This window comes from Leucopleurus acutus (assembly GCF_964270905.1).
Source record: "Leucopleurus acutus genome assembly, chromosome: 1".
NCBI classification, from domain to species: domain Eukaryota; kingdom Metazoa; phylum Chordata; class Mammalia; order Artiodactyla; family Delphinidae; genus Leucopleurus; species Leucopleurus acutus.
In genome coordinates, this window is record NC_139142.1 from 66,188,437 (window position 1) to 66,206,675 (window position 18,239).

The following is an 18,239-nucleotide window of genomic DNA, read 5'->3' on the forward strand; positions in this document are numbered from 1 at the left end:
TGGTCCTCCTCCTCCCCAAGGACAGGATATTTTTAATGGTTCCTGGGGCCAGGATGTCTTTCTCTTCCTATTCCTCTAGGAATAGAGGGTTTTTCTGTTTCCTCTCCCCAGTCATAATGGGTCTTCATCTGATGACAACAAGATTTGTTGCCCTCCCCCAGTGACTTATAGTATTTGTTCCACAGGGAAGGGAGGTCAGGCAGGGCTCTGTTTTTCTCACAGAAGCAACTGCTCTTCTCCTCCAGGCCTATACACTAAGAAAGGCTTTTTTCAGTACCCTACCCCATGCTCAAATCTTCTCTTAGGTACCCAGTGAAGTCCATAGAGAAAAGTCTATAAGGGGGTGTAAACTCCCCTTCTGTTAGTAGCTTCCAGGGGTTCTAGATTCTCCTGTTATCCACACTCAACTTTTAGCAATGTGTTAAAATTTTTCACTGAATTTGTCTTACCTGTTTGTAGGGACCTTGATGTCTTTTGTCTGTGCTCTGCCAAAGGCGGGGAAATCCTTACATCCTGTCTCCTTGGAGGGCTCTGTCTTTCCTTACATTTCAGGCTACTATGTTGCACTGTAACTTAGGTTCTCTGGTCAGTTTAATTAAAAGTTATGATTTTGTAGATCATACAGTGTTTTCTTATTGTAAGGGTGGGTATGATGTTCTTTCCAGTCTTCTCCATCCTAAGCAAAATTGAAACTCTCCAGTATTTTGTTGTTGTTGTTTTTGAACTTCACAAGCTGGCCCTAAAATTTATATGGGAATGCAAAAAATCAAGAATTGCCAAAATATTCTTGAAGAACATCAAGGTGATGATAAACAAGACAGTGAGTTATTGGTGCAAAGACAGACAAATACACCAATGGAAAAGAATACAAAGCCCAGAAACAGACCCACAGGAACACAAACACTTAATTTACAACAGAGGTGGCATACTGCAGAATAGTGGAGGGAAACACAGTCTCACAAGCGACAATTAGATGTCCACCTGGTGAGAAACTTACACCCACCTTACCTAATAACCAACAGGCCAATTCCACATGGACAGTAGAACAAAACGTAAAAGGCAAAACAACTCAATCGCTTCTACAAGTTAATATAGGGTAATATCTTCATGACTTTGAGGTATATATAAAAAATCAACAATCATAAAGGAAAATAATGATAAATTTGAATACACTAAGATTAAGATCCTTTGTTTATCAAAAGATACCATTAAGAGAGTGAAAGGCAAGTCATAGAGGGGAAAGATATCTGCAACACATAGAACTGACAAGGATTCATATCAACAATATAAGAATATATACATGCTCCAACAACACATTAGAAAAATGGGCAAGAAATTTGAATGGTACTGCACACAAGAAGATATTTAACTAACCAATCACTGTATGCAAAGGTGCTCAACTTCATTTGTAATCAGGGAAATGCAAGTTAAAACCACAATGAGATACCACTAAACAACTACCAGTAATTCCACTCCCAGAAATAACTCAACAGAAATTCAAGCACATGAACACCAAGAAAATATATACAAGAATGTTCAGAGCAGCATTATTTGTAATAGTAAAACACTGGAATCAATGCAAATATCCATTTAGACAGTGGAATGGTAAGTTGTTTATTCAAACAATGGGATTCTCTACAGCAAAGGATATGAATAAAGCACAGCTATATGCAACAATAGACATGCATCTCAGAAATATAATACAGAAGAAAAGCAGTCAGTATAGAGCAAAATAAAAGCAGTTAATATAGAGCAAAATACTGTATAGTTCCATTTAATATAAATTTCAAAAAAACAGGCAAAACTATAATGTTTAAGGGTACAGACTTAGGTGCTAAAACATCAGTTTGTTGTTAACTTTGTAAGGGAAGAAGAGGATAGTGATTGTGAAGGAAAACACTGGGGCTTTGGGGATGCTTGTTGTGGTCTCCTCCCTAACCTAGCTGGTAGTTACATGGGTGTTCACTTTGTAGGTAATTAATTGACCTGTATATTTATGTCTTCTGTACTTTACTGCATATGTAGTATACATCATAATAACCTCCATTCACTCTCCCTCCCCCCCCAAAAAAAACTTGTGGCCATTAATGAACTTATTTTTTACTAGAGGTGCTTCAAATAGAGTGGTGGACTTATCTGAAATATATTCTTCAGTTCTAACTTTATAGGATTCTAGAAAGGTATTTTGTGTTTCCTTGGAGTCTGGTTGGGGGGATTCCTCCCCTGTTTGGAACTGAGAGACACAGAATCCAGATAATGGTTCAAAAAAAATTAGCTTTATTACTGACAAAAAGCTGGATTAGAGGGTATGTGACCACAATGGGCCACCAAATACCCTACCTCTAAATTAGATGGACTTGCTTATTACCCAAGTCCAAGGTAGAGGCGGACAGCTTCAGGCTTTCCTGTAGCCTACCTCAGAAAGCTCAGGATTTGGCTGAAATCAAAGAAACACAGATATAAAGAAATTTGCCCATGAGTCACTCCTCTTTCCCCAGGATGGAGTGAGTGGGGGAGCTTGCCTTTCCCTCCTGGACAGGGGAATGGAAATTCTCTACACTCTGTGGAAATGTGAACAATGAGGAAATAAATATTACCCCTAGCAACAGGCAGACTAGCTATGCTTGATAGTCTATCTGAAGTCAGCTCTCTGAAGCTTAGCAAAGGCTACCAGGGGCAAAAACTTTAGAATAAGCTTCATTCTTGCTCTTAAACCTACTTTCCCCTCCTCCACTTTTAAACCTGGGTATAAACCCCAACCACAAGTTTTTTCAGTGGCTTTCCTGGAAGCATCTGCAGAGACTAGTAAGTGAGGGAGAAGGGAGCAGGTGATTATATATGTGAATCTTCTCTAAGTTGTATATTTATGAGTGAAGTCTATCTTTCCCGTTTCTCCATGAGATGTATTAAATTCTGGTACACAACTTTAAGCACCTCTGGAGCTTATTTAAATTATTATTTTTCCAGGTAAAGTCAAGCTTGGTTCAGTTACTTGCTTTTTCATATTTAGAAATACTCAATGATTATCTACATTGGCCTTCTTCCAAAAAGACAATAAAATACAAATACATATCTACAACTTAAAGTTACTTCCTTTTCAGAGTGATGAATGATGATTACTGTGTGTCCACAAATACTTTTATTCATGATTTTAATTAGCATGGATAATTTGGTCCAGGAGATTTCAGTTCAGACACAGCAGCGCAAGTTTGCTTTTTAAAATTATACTCTTATTTTTATTCTGAGATAATTGTAGCTTCACATGCAGCTGTAAGAAATGATACAGAGAGATTCCATTGTGCCCTTTACCCAATTTCCTCCAATGGTAACATCTTGCAAAGCTGTTGCACAATTTCACAACCAAGATACTGACATCCGTACGGTCATGATACAGAGCATTTCCATCCTCACAAGGATTTCTGATGTTGCCTTTGTATAGCCACAAACACAATTCCCTCCCCCATCACCAATCCCCTCCTTAACCCCTGGAAACCACTAATCTGCTCTCCATTTCTATAATTTTGTCATTTCAAGAATGTTTTATAAATTGAATCATATGGTACAAAACCTTTTCGGATTAGCTTTTTCATTCAGCCTAATTATCTGGAATTTATCCAGGTTGTTGCATGTATCCATAGTTTGTTCTTTTTTTTAATCGCTGAGTAGTAGTCCATGGTATGGATATACCACAGTTTTTCTAACCATTCACCCATTGGAAAACTCTGGGTTGTTATGGCTATTACAAATAAAGCTGTTATAAACATCCATGCACAGTTTTTAATGTGAGCATAAGTGTGCAAAAACATGTTTATAATGACATGTAACTCTTTACCTAATTTTCTGGCTGCTTAACTACAAAGGAACTCAGGCATTTGCCAAAGGTCACAGACCACCTCCTTGTAAGTGAGGATTAACTAATGACTCTTATCAGTACTTGCAGCTTTATAACCTTGGGAACCCTTGACTGGCACTCTCACTCTCTCTCTCTCTCTCTCTCTCTCAGCCTCAATCAGACAAGATGCTTTTCAAGGTGTATTCTTTGAAATATGAACTCCAAGAAATGCTCCTAAAGGGGAGGTTGGGAGAGTTCATGGTCAAATAAGTTTGAGGAAATTCTGAATACTATAATCTTATTCCTCTTTTGAAATAAACAAATGCCCTTTGGTGTACAAAAGGAAGGATCCAGTATCCAACTGCCCAAGTTCAAACCTCCACTTGCTAGACAGTAACCTTCAGGAAGACAGTTAACTTTCCCACATCTCAGTTTCCCCATCTGTAAAGTGGAAATAACAACAGTACCCCACTCATATGAATGAAAGATTAACTATAAGGACACGAGAAAACACTTGATAAATGTTAGTTATTATTATTAGTATTGCCATCAGAATCAGAATCATTATGATCTTATTAAAAACACACATGTCCAGACTCCACCCCTGGAGATTGAGATTTATTAAGTCTAGGGGAGAGTCTAGTCCAGATGAAGAAGTAGAGGTTTATCTGGAACAAGAATGTGTCCAAGATAGTACTAGAGGCAGGATTCAAACCCAGACCAAACTGCCTGATGGAGAGATGTCACACTTAACATCCATACTCACATTCAGTAAATTCTTTAACTCTGTAGTCTTGCAAAAAGAGCACAGTTCTCTCCTGAACTGAAGGTTGGGCTTGTAATATAAACTCGTGATTCCTTAAGGGGTAGTTCAATAAAATAAAATGCAGTTCTGTGAAGCTGGTACACAACAGCTTGCAAAACAATTCCTAAATGTAGCAGTAAGCATCGGTATGTAAAAACTTTGTTAAGTCATTGTTTAGCAAATCAAATTTGAAGATAAGACATTATTTCTTTAGAAATACAAGAAAACAACTATGATTGCTATTATTTCTGTAGATTTCACCACCACACTGCTGATTTCCAAAGGTCTTACTGTCAAGCACCAGGCGGATTTCCAAGACACTTGGGGAATCACTCTGGAGGTGGTGGCAATCTTCTTACCACTTCGGTAGCAATCCTCAGGTAGGCTTTGGCCTGGAAAAGAACAGATTTGTTTGTTCTATATTTCTCCCTAGTAGACATCAAATGACTCGCAAACAGTTTGCCATAGCTGTCTACTGAACTGAATAGTAGAAAGGCTGAATGAGATGAGGAAACTCAATAGTTAGAAGATACTGCTGTGAACATTGCATGTAGGGCAGGGGAGAAAGGAGTTTAGATTATTTGGAAGGGGACTTTCCAAAAAAAATATTTAGTAGCAGCAATTACTGTTTTTCAAACTCTAACTCCTGTGTCAGCAAACTAGCAATCCAGTCTAGCTGCAGAAAACTTACACCTTCCTCTTCTGACAAATTGATATCTTGAGTTAGATACTGCCAAACTTCTTTGGCATAAGGGCTATTAGCCATTTTTGAAAAGGCTATCTATTACCACCCTATGTTTATCTTCAGAAAGCATTTTCTTTATTCTCTCTGACAATGGTGTCTAATACCAGCACCAAGCACCCCTAGGCTCCTCCATTTGGTGAGATTTAAGTACCACGCAAGAATTCCTGGAATCAGTTGTCATACTCTTCATCTCTGGCACCCCAGTACAACAGAACACAAAAAGCAGCTCCCAGGTGCTAAGTGGGCCACAACTAACCTAATGCCTGCACAGTCCAGTCAGAACAATGGTCATGGCATTTGCATTTTAAAGTTTTAAACAATTGAAATGTAAATACTACTTATTTCTCCTATCTTATCTATAAAAAGTAACTGTAAGACAATAGTAAAATTTTCTAGAACCAGAAATTTATACATTTATATGTTTACCATTGTATACATACTACTTCTACTTCTACTACTACTACTACTGCTGCTGCTGCCGCCGCCGCCACTGTTAATACTACTGGTACTACTACTGCTACTACTGGAAGTAATGGTAAGAGCTAAATTTTACTTGAGTACTTAATATCTGCCAAGTATTATTTCATCTATCCTCAAGTTACCCTAAGGGGTAAATTCTGTCACGATTCCCACTTTATAGACAAGAAAACCAAGACCGTGAAAGGTGAAGAGTCTTGTCCACAGCATCACAGCTAGTGTGAGATGAGCTGGGCTCTGAACCCAGGCTGACCAGCTCCCTGACTCCGCATGGTAAAAGGACTGTTTGAGTCTTCTTCACCCTGACTTGATGAAGCGTTTAACTGTGTTTCACACATCTTGATTTTTTAAAACTATGCTTGAAAGTAAATATTTCCTCCATTGGGGGAAATATTTTAATATAGACCTCTCTGTATTTACATTATGAAGTTGATACAATGTATTAAGAAATCAGCAATTTGAAAAACAAAAGAATTTTGATATTTTTTATATATATATATATATAAAATCTTGTGCCACAAAGAGAAAGCCATATTTGTAACTCACACCAGAAACTTAAATATTTGCCACATATTAAGATCATAAAGAAAGAACAAAAAATGCATATACACACAAACATATTTGTGTGTGTGTATATGTACCTGTATCTGTGGATACATATGTATATATACATATACATATAAACAAGGAGCTATTGTATAGCACAGGGAATGCTGCTCAATATTCTGAAAAGAATTTGAAAAAGAATAGATACATATATACGTTAAAAAAAAAAAAAAGGTTACTTACATTTCCCCCCTGGGGGGTGGTGAAAAAAGCCAGTCATGTCTGTTATCTCTCAATCAACATGTTGGAAAACTGTTCATTATGAAAATTTTAAGTGATACTGATTACAATAATGACAAACCTTTAAGTGTATGTTGTCTGTATGTATATTGCTATGCTACTTGTTTCATTGTTGAAACATAAAATATATGTTTCACGTTACTACTTTAAATCTTATATTTTCGCTCTACTTCTTGAAAAAAAATCCAATGATTATAGTCAGAAATGTTTGACTTTAAAAGGAGCAATTGGTTATTTATAATATTAATAATTGATATATTTGGGTTTGTATTTATCAAGCTTTTGTGGTCTCTCCAAAAGACCTGATTTAATTTCTTATTCAAGCTATGCTAACTTATTTTCTACTAACTTTTAAAAAGAAGTATAAACTTGACCCCTTTTCTTTGGAAGTTGTATATTTAATATTTGTCAGTTTTTAACCTAGAAACATCAGTATAATTTAAAAACTAATCAGAGAGTAATTCTATTTAGTACCTTTAAGATCTACCTTGACAGTGTAAGGACATTACACATAAATCTACTTTCAAATGCTACTTTTTCATTGATGATACATATTTAAAAAATTTTTTTAAATACATGCACTGGTCCTAAGTGCACAGATCAGTGAAACTGTACACACTGAACACACCTCTGTAACTCACCACCTATGTCAATAAACAATACCTATGTCAGATCACTGAAAAAAACAACAACAACTATGTTCAATCCCTAATAGTTGAATTATACTTTATTTTACCAGGAAACTGTTAAAATTTCATTTGCGTCCTTTTTTTTTTTTTTTTAAAGAATAGCTCTCAAAACATGAATAAGGCCTTATACGTTTTTACTGAGTACATACTATACCAAGTACTAGTATAGGTAATCTCATTTATGTAATCTCATAAGTAATCTCACTTATGTAAAATAAACACTATTGGTTCAATGTGGATGAAGAACTTGGAGTTGTCTGCTCAAAGTCACAAAGTCAGCAGGCTGGAGAACATTCACACGTGGGTCCACCTGACTCCAAAGCCCAGCTCCTTCTACCACATTACATATTAAACAGTAAATCCAAACTACAAGTAATTCTAATCATAATGCTCTATCTAAAAATGGTTTCAGTCTCTGCTATAGTTAACAGAAACAACAGACTTTGTTTAAAAATGGAAATAACATATACTTTATAAAGAAATATTTCTCTTAAATCTAAAAGTGCTGATTTTCAGTCATGCATCTTTTTTTAAAAATCATCTTTATTGGAGTATAATTGCTTTACAATGGTGTGTTAGTTTCTGCTGTATAACAAAGTGAATCAGCTATACATATATCCCCATATCCCCTCCCTCTTGCGTCTCCCTCCCATCCTCCCTATCCCACCCCTCTAGGTGGTCACAAAGCACCGAGCTGATCTCTGCTATGTGGCTGCTTCCCACTAGCTATCTGTTTTACATTTGGTAGTGTATATATGTCAATGCTACTCTCTCACTTCGTCCCAGCCTTCCCCTTCCCCTTCTCCGTGTCCTCAAGTGCATTCTGTATGTCTGCATCTTTATTCCTGTCCTGCCCCTAGGTTCATCAGAACCTACAAGGAATAAATGCTGGAGAGGGTATGGAAAAAAGGGAACCCTCGTGCACTGTTGGTGGGAATGTAAATTGATACAGCCACTGTGGAGAACAGTATGGAGGTTCCTTAAAAAACTAAAACTAGAACTACCATATGATCCAGCAATCCCACTACTGGGCATATACCCTGAGAAAACCACAATTCAAAATGAGTCATGTACCACAGTGTTCATCGCAGCTCTATTTACAATAGCCAGGACATGGAAGCAACCTAAGTGACCATCGACAGATGAATGGATAAAGAAGATGTGGCACATATATACAATGGAATATTACTTGGCCATAAAAAGAAATGAAATTGAGTTATTTGTAGTGAGGTAGATGGACCTAGAGTCTGTCATACAGAGTGAAGTAAGTCAGAAAGAGAAAAACAAATACTGTATGCTAACACATGCATCTTTATAAATACCTTTTATCTCCCAGTAGCTTTTCTAGGTTTTTAAAGCCTAATATTTTACAATGAAAATTTAAAGCTCACTAAGGCAAGCTGAGGCCATATCATTCTATAATCTTAGTTCTAACTTATGTTAAATTAGAGACATAAACCTATCTGACTGCACAAAATACTGAATGATTCCATAATAATCAACTTTGCTACATTTAACCTTTGCTTTTTAACGGACTATCTCTAAGCTTAAACTTTCAATATATCACACTCAAAGCAATGGTTAGATTTTTATTTGCTGAGAAACCACTAAAAGTGCTTAGTTTAACAGTTTCAATTTCCACAAAACTGTTGAGATTGAATTTTTTCAACCAGTGCAATATCATTTCAACCAATACTTTTTGGTTCTTATTGTGTGCAAAGCATTGTTTTGGGAAATCTGTGGGAGGTAACAATAAAAAAGGGAGGCAGAAGTGATCACTGGTGAAGAGGTGGGGCCTTGAGATCAGACAGGTATGGTTTAAAATCCTGGTTCCATTACTTATTAACACTGGCCCTGGGCAAGTTAATTAACCCTTCTAGGCTCAGTTCCCATATGTGTAAAATGGTTATAATAATAGTATCTACCTCAAAGGGCTTGGGGCATATTAAGTAAGAATAAACTATGTGAAGTACTGGAATATAAGAAGCAAATAATAAATACTAGTGGCTACTATTATTACTATTATGTCCTCAAGTAATTTACAATCTCATTGAAGAGCTCATATTAACATATCCTTTTGGACACTTTTTCTGCCTGAGGAATAAGTAAATTAAATCCCTTCCTTCTGTTTAATCCACAACTAGGAAAAGCAAACATATACATGTCATATGTAAAAAATATGATTTAGATTTCTCAGACTATTAATACTCTCTTTCTCATCAACTCAACTCTACATGAACTAACCCTTCTCTCCTATTCAAGATCTTTCATTGGGCCACCTAGAGACACAGATAATACAGCTGGATCTTATTTGTCTGCTCTGTCATTATCAAGTAAAGGAACTGGATGGCAACCAAAGTGCAGAAGTTTTATGGTGAGCTTTTCCCTTTGTCTTTGTTTTTAAATATTTGAAGTTCCAATTTTCCATACACAGTCATTTCATATTAGGACTATGAGGTAATAATGTAGAAATTATAAGATAATAAAGTTTCTATTTACATTTAAAAGTCTTTACCAGGAATATCTTATAGCACACTTTTTAACACATCAATATTAAGATTTTTACTTGACAAAAAGAATGAAACCACAAAATTAACAGTCAATCATGAGTCCATCACTGTGTCCCGGACTCAATCAAAGGCAAAAGGTAGATATAGTTGAATGAACAATTATAATTACACAAACAAGAGGAAATGCTATTGAATTTAAGAGCTCTGAATCCTAAAGTGTCCACTTTCTCTCCCTTCCTCTATTGCTTTCTCTGGCTATTTTACACTACTTATATTTGGAGTTTCAATTACTCCCCTTTCCTCAGTGGTGCACGTATGCAGAAGGTTCTGACCTTTGGCTGAGTAGGCAGAAGCCTGATGGAGCTTTTTATTTTTTATTTTTTTTTGCGGTACGCGGGCCTCTCACTGTTGTGGCCTCTCCCGTTGCGGAGCACAGGCTCCGGATGCGCAGGCTCAGCGGCCATGGCTCACGGGCCCAGCCGCTCCGTGGCATGTGGCATCTTCCCAGACCAGGGCACGAACCCGTGTCCCCTGCATCGGCAGGCGGACTCTCAACCACTGCGCCACCAGGGAAGCCCTGATGGAGCTTTTTAATTGGTACTGTAACCCTTCCCAACTTTTCCAATGATGCCTCAAAGTCAGCACATTTCATACCTTTCGATTAATCACTGTGCTCTTAGTGTTTGTCTCTTCTGAAAGTTAAATATTACTGGGAGAGTTAAATCCCTAATGCCTAATTTTCAAAGATTTTATGGGCAGAGAATGAGAGCCCTGGAACCTGGTGCTGAGAGGAGGGAGTGATGGAAGATGGAGAAGAGAAGGTAGAATTAGAAAGAAGACAAAAAGCTAAAGATGAAACTTTTACTTGTTAATAAATTTGCCTGTAGTAAACCCCTAAAAGCAAACAATAAAAAGTATCAATCTAAGGGGCTAACTATTAACAAATAATTTTGCATATTCCGTCCCATTAACTTTTGCAGAAGTTTATCATGTTGGCAAGTAAACACTTCCTTCATTCTTTAAATGAAGACATGCAGGTAGAATGGGCACTAAGCTTCCATGCATATGGTAGAATTTGTTCAGAGGGCTGTGACCAGCTTCTGAGAGCGTATTTCCATTTAAGTTCATAGAGCAAAAGGGAAGGGGATTATCAGGAGGTAAGATTCACCATAAGAATAACCAGAAGGATCCTGATTCCAGGACCCAGCAACAGCTTCCTAATATCTAGGACAATATCTTTAATGCTGAAGCTGAGAACTCTACCCATATCTCATGAGTCAAATTCTGCTCTGATTTTTAGATGCCACCAAAGAGTGACATTTATTTGAAGCTACGTAAGGGGAAGGGCAAAAATGGACTCAATCCTTTGATAAAGGGCAGAAGAAAGACATTTATTGCTATAGCATCTTATAGAGAACATTTCAGAAGACATAAATACTCATAGTTGTATTCTACTTGGCATTTTTCAAAGTATTTTCACATTATCATCTCATTTAATCCTTCTCATTATGATAACAATTTACAGATGGAGAGAAACGTTCAGAGACATGAGGGAACTTGCCTAAGGCCACACTTAGAAAGTGGCATTCTTCTTAATGAAACCCCAAGCTAATACAGATTAATGCTTTTCCTTTCAAGCAGAGACCTCTTTGAGAATCTAATAAAGCCCTTGTTCAGTTCCTCAGAAAAATGCACACTCATATATTCTGGATATAACTTCATGGGATTCTCAGACCCAGGTTAGGATCCTCTCTGTATTATGCCCTGTGGTTGTGCACACCAGTGGGACCTGAGGGGCAGAGTGTGCCCACCCTCTTCTCTAGATCTCTGCGATATGAAAAGGAGGTGAACTGAAGCTAGCCTACATATACACAATAGAGAGACACTGAAGTAATCTTGCAATTAATTAGGAAGGGAAGCAGATACTGCACCAGGAAGAGGATACATGGACTATGGTTTCAGAGCTGAGTGTGGAAATAGCCTCTAGTACTACCTTAGACAAATTCCTTACTATAAATGAATCTCGCTTCTTCATCTGAAAAATGGAGATTATCATACATATCTCACAAATGTGCTATGAGAATCAAATAATATATTGTATTTAATACACTCAAGTACTGTACTCACTTCTTAGAAGGAATTGAAGAAATCATAGCTATTAGTAGAGGACCCAGAATGTGATACAATGGAAAGAGGACAATATTTGGAAGGAACAGACTTGCCTTTTAATCACATCTTACCATTTATTAGTTCTGTGACCTTGGGACACCTATTTCGCTTCTATGAGCCTCGGTTTCCTCATCTGCAAAATGCGGACTATTTATATATTACATTAAGTTCTTGTGAGCATAGAAAGTATATAAATGTCTAACAGTGTCTAGCATACTCTAACTGCTATTTTATTAGGAAGGTGGTTAATAATAATGAATGTCTGCAATCTAAGAGTAGGAAGCAATAACTTCCATGGAAACAAATTAAATACAAGGCTCCATTTTTTTTTCCTTTTCATGGACATGTCTAAATCTTAAAATTGCTCAGAAGTCTTCATATATAAGGCAGAAGTCTTCACATGTGAGGTTGACAATGTGGTGCATGAAATTCTCACTACTTTAGCAGAGACCTCACCAAATCAAATCTAACTTAAACCCCAAAGAGGCAGCTTGCTCACATTCCCATAAATGTCACCCAGCAACAGTAAAATAATAGGTCTAATGTTTACGTAAATGTAAATGAGATTTTAAAAACATGTAACTCCAACAAACTCTACAAACATTGTTGTTTAGAGTTTTAAATCATATTACCTTTTGATGGTTGCTATATGTTCTCTGTTATATTACATTCCTTTAACTTTTTGAAATGTTTCTTGCTTTTGGAGAATCTCAAAGAAAACAAGCAATAATGGACAGGTGGGAAAATATTTAAAAACGTAAGTTCATAATTGAATTAAACTAGTAGGTAATTATTTGTATTCACCACAGAATGTCTTTAAATTGTCTGTTCTCAGGAAGCATTTAAAAGTGTGTAATTTAAAAACCCTCAATTTTCATACAACTTTTCATTCACTGCATAAAGTACACCTATGGTAGTTGAGATTGCCAGACTTCAACTATGAAAGCAATAAAAGGTTATGGTTTTTGCTTATCCAAAAGATTTCTAAGAAAAGACTGAAAAGGAAATTTAACGTTTATTACCTAAAAGGCAGAGAAAAGAAAAACAATGATAAGTACTACACTGCGTTTACTCAGAGATCATATTCCCAGCAACTCAATCACCTATATCATAACTGCCAACCCTTAAGAAAGAGAAAGGAGCTCTGGGCACCTAAAAGAGATAATTCAGAATGAATCTACTTTACCAATCTGAGACTCCTGACTGTCAGTTTTGCCCTTACTTTATTCGCAGCTCTAACCAAGCTTGGCTCTTTTATTTTCCAGTTCACATGGGATTAGAGGAAGCAAGCTAGAATAAAAGGGGTAGTAGTTATGGACAGACAAAATAATGGTACTATAAAGTTATACTCATTACATAAGGGAAAAAAAGGAACTACTAGAAGACTGATTGGGGCTGCTTGGCAAAGGAGCACAAAAACGACATCAAAACTGATGTACCAGATGATGGCTCACTTTCAAACCTAAATAGCAAGTGCTACTTAGGAAAGAAGAGATATATATGGATGATTTTATTTCTATTTTAAAAAGGAGTAAAATTAAAGAATTTATGCTTAAAGGCATTAAGCTTCAGCAATCTTTGAAAATCTATCAACTGTATCCCCAATGATATTAGCTAATGAAACACTACTAGTTTTCCCACCTCACCTCCTCAATCTTATTTATTAAAATAAATGCAATGAAAATCCCATCTCTAAAGGTTTATACAGTTTCCCTATATCCGACTCAATATTTTCTTGTATTAGGTTTCCTTCTCCCAACAATCAGATGAACTTCTAATACTGAAATATAATAACCTCGGGCAGTTAGATATTGCTAGCCAGCAACATAAGAACTCTACAAGCTCTTACTGTTCGTGTTCTTCATGAAAAAACTGGTTGGGTGACAATTCTTTGTAGGTGACCGTGTCCAGTTGATAATTCAGAGTCAGCACTGGTATGTCTACCATATAAAATAGTAACTTAAAGATACTTTGGATATGTTAACTAATCTTTGTTTAACATATGTATTCCAAATAGACAAACTTGATCTCCCCAACTTTCTTTCTATACATCAAAAAGTATATATCTTGTGAAAAGAAATTAAAATACATATTTAGAAATATAACTTACCTCATCACTTTCAGGCTGTGAAAACACAATCGGCTGGCCTGTATCTGAAGCTTCCCGTATATTAAGATGTAAGGGAATATCTCCTAAAAGAGCCCACCAGATATCCATTAGTACCGCAAAAGTGTATATTGGCTTTTAGAATTTAATTCTTTGAATTGCAGAAAGAAACAAATCGACTCAAATCAACTTGAGTTATGACTATCCTCAAATCGCTAAATCTCTGAAAAACAAATTTCAAATGAAAATTAGGGGCAAAATATTCCATTTGAGGGCAGTTCCATGATCACATATGTATATATGAAAGCAGTGTGGCAGCCAATCATGGAATAAGGCCTCTGATTTATTCTTTGCTGGAAGTCTTTCAGCAACAAATAGCCTGGAAGACATCTGTAAATTTTTCTCCCTGTAATAACTGATATAGACATATCTTGCCACATAACAAGAAGAAATTGAAGAGGAAAAGATGGGGTGGCAAAGTAGTTTAAAAAAAGTCAACAAAATAATCTTCCTGATGGCAGATGACTGAGCTAAGAGAACTGCTGAAAATTAGGCCAGACCTGTTATTTCAACTATCTGCCTCTTTATCAGATAGAATTATTTTTCTTTTATTATGTATTAATCTATATAGCATTATATATAACTTGTGAGCTTGATGAGCTCTCAGAAAATATATAAGAACCCCCAATATACAGACTTGAGGTCAGAGAGGGTATGTGTCTTCCCTGAGGATATATTAGGTAGTAGGATTTAGAGGAAAAATGCTCTGATCCATCATCCAATTGACTCTTTCTACCACACCATCACAAATGAAGCCTTTCAAAAGGCTGAGATTAAAAATGCAGTAGGGCTTCCCTGGTGGCGCAGTGGTTGAGAGTCCGCCTGCCGATGAAGGAGACACAGGTTTGTGCCCCGGTCTGGGAAGATGCCACATGCCGCGGAGCGGCTAGTCCCGTGAGCCATGGCCGCTGAGCCTGCGCGTCCAGAGCCTGTGCTCCGCAACGGGAGAGGCCACAACAGTGAGAGGCATGCGTACCGCAAAAAAAAAAAAAAAAAAAAAAAATTGCAGTAAAAGGAGTAGAAGAGTTGACTTGTTATGGTACTCAGCATTCTTACACCTACTCCAAGTCCACCCAAAGGTTATTGAAACGTGTGTGTGTGCATGTGTGTGTGTGTGTGTGTGGTTTTTTTTTTTTTGCATAATTAACAAATTCTATTTTTATTTTATTTTTTTTTAACATCTTTATTGGAGTATAATTGCTTTACAATGGTATGTTAGTTTCAGCTTCACAACAAAATGAATCAGTTACATATATACATATATTCCCATATCTCTTCCCGCTTGCGTCTCCCTCCCTCCCACCCTCCCTATCCCACCCCTCCAGGCGGTCACAAAGCACCGAGCTGATCTCTCTGTGCTATGCGGCTGCTTCCCACTAGCTATCTACCTTATGTTTGGTAGTGTATATATGTCCATGCCTCTTTATCGCTTTGTCACCATTTACCCTTCCCCCTCCCCATAGCCTCAAGTCCATTCATCTCACACCAGTCAGAATGGCCATCATCAAAAAATCTAGAAACAATAAATGCTGGAGAGGGTGTGGAGAAAAGGGAACCCTCTTACACTGTTGGTGGGAATGTAAATTGATACAGCCACTGTGGAGAACAGTATGGAGGTTCCTTAAAAAGCTACAAATAGAACTACCATATGACCCAGCAATCCCACTACTGGGCATATACCCTGAGAAAACCATAATTCAAAAAGAGTCATGTACCAAAATGTTCATTGCAGCTCTATTTACAATAGCCCAGAGATGGAAACAACCTAAGTGTCCATCATCGGATGAATAGATAAAGAAGATGTGGCACATATATACAATGGAATATTACTCAGCCATAAAAAGAGACGAAATTGAGCTATTTGTAATGAGGTGGATAGACCTAGAGTCTGTCATACAGAGTGAAGTAAGTCAGAAAGAGAGAGACAAATACCGTATGCTAACACATATATATGGAATTAAAAAAAAAAATGTCATGAAAAACGTAGGGGTGAAACAGGAATAAAGACACAGACTTACTAGAGAGTGTGTGTGTTTTATGTAAAGAATTCATTCAGCCAGGCAACAGAAATAATGCAGAAGAATGTGTTACAAAATTACAAACCTACTACAATTTATATTATGAGCTACATGGAGGAACAGATATTTCATGCTCCTCCTACCAGCAAATTTTGAGATCTTAACCAACTGTTTAACTCTTTCCTAAAAGTTCAATAGACAAAATACATGAATACTTCAGTAACCATTTAAAGACCAGCTTTTCAGTAAATTTGATGTCTATTCTATAGATCAACTTTAGACTGTAGGAAGCTATCACAGGGGCAGGCAGGAGAAGATATTACAGAAAATACTTAGAAACCTGCAAAGTTTTTTCTCTTGATTTATGAACTGCCATTATATAGTAAAGAATACTGAATGCTTTCATTTCTACTACAGTAATGAAAGAAAAAAAAGTAAAACCTTCTCCGTTTTATAGCCACCTAGTGACATCACTTCTGCCCTCCAGAGACTCACAATCCGCAGAAGGGTAGAACAAGAAAGAGGAAAACCTTATTAGAAAACAGTGGCACAGTGAGAGCAGTAATAGGCTAACAATCGTATACGGAGAAGGATAAAAAGGAGTAAAGGTAATGAGAGTGGGTATGGTTTGGCCTGGCCTTGAAAAGTATTTTTGAGGGGTTAGGGCTGAAGGAAGCACATTTCAGTGACATAAGTTAAAGGGGTTTCTGTGGCATGATCTGAGAGCTTTAACTACTATGTACAAACTGCCCCTGTAGGTGAATATGGATAAAGTTCTGAAGAGCCATTTTATGAAATAATCATTTGAAACACAGCCCCATGGATGAAAATAAGAGGCAGCCAGAGAGTCAGTAAAGGGTCCTGGGGGTTTCACCCATCCAGGAGGCCATGGCTGTGAGAGCTCTTTCCCTGATTTCAGTTCCTCATTCCCAATTCCAACCTCTTCATCATCAGAGCCCCTGCTCCAGTTCATGGGACATCCCTCTGGGTCCCATGACATTAAAAGGAGGAGATGTGCTCCACATTAGAACTCTAAATTATTTTTCCCATAACACTTTGAGATACAGCAGTCTATAGCATTACCCACTTTCTGTGATCAGTAATCAGTGTTTCTGATTTTCTGATTACACTTGTGAGCTGTTGGTTAAAATGTATCTTCCGTATGTGAAACTGTTTCTCTAGGAGACACGTTTCAAGTTCTAAATAACTGACTTACAAAATCATACCACCCATTCATGAATTAGGGAATTATAATACTGTCAGTATAATTCAATAACGTCATTATAATTACACATTTACTTTATTATATAAGTGAATGTCAATCTGTTATGTTATTATGCAGATTTGGGAAATTGAACTTCCTAGGTTAAATGAAAAACTGTTGCAGAATATAATTAGTAGCTATTATAACAATGTATCAAAATATATCATTAGTATTCACCTGGTACTGTGGTAGCTGCTTTAGTACAAATGCATAAAAACAATAATACATTTAACATCAAATTTTAGAAACTTAATTATAATAAAGAATGTTTTGAAACTCCTTGATCTTTAAGGGATCTTAATTGTTAACTACCCTAAACTAATAATTCACTCTATGCCTCCGTTATTTAGCATCTAACACCTGCCTTTGCTCAGAACAGAAACTCGTAAGTAGGGACTTCCCTGGTGGCACAGTGGTTAAGAATCCACCTGCCAATGCAGGGAACACGGGTTCGAACCCAGGAAGATCCCACATGCCGTGGAGCAGCTAAGCCTGTGCACCACAACTACTGAAGCCCATGCGCCTAGAGCCCGTGCTCTGCAACAAGAGAAGCCACCGCAATGAGAAGTCCATGCACCACAATGAAGAGTAGTCCCCGCTCCCTGCAACTACAGAAAGCCCGCAGGCAGCAACGAAGACCCAACACAGCCAAAAATTAAATAAATAAATAATTAATTAATTAAGGAAAAAAAACAACAACTCATAAGTAGAATATCA

The 18,239-nt window shown here is 37.0% G+C and overlaps 1 protein-coding gene across 5 annotated transcripts in view; it reads right to left on the bottom strand.

Moving 5' to 3' along the window:
• Positions 1–4,884: 4,884 nt before the first annotated feature.
• NUBPL (NUBP iron-sulfur cluster assembly factor, mitochondrial) overlaps positions 4,885–18,239 on the bottom strand; it is a gene marked incomplete at its 5' end in the record, with an annotated part of 331,565 nt that continues 318,210 nt past the window's right edge. For 4 of the 5 annotated variants that reach the window (XM_082853543.1, XM_082853541.1, XM_082853540.1 and 1 more), the window contains 2 exons: positions 4,885–5,029; positions 14,184–14,266. In XM_082853543.1, the coding sequence (XP_082709669.1) occupies positions 4,967–5,029; positions 14,184–14,266 (146 nt within the window). In that variant the 3' untranslated portion in view covers positions 4,885–4,966. The remainder of the gene's footprint in view (positions 5,030–14,183; positions 14,267–18,239) is intronic. The other variant, XM_082853542.1, reaches the window with a different exon arrangement.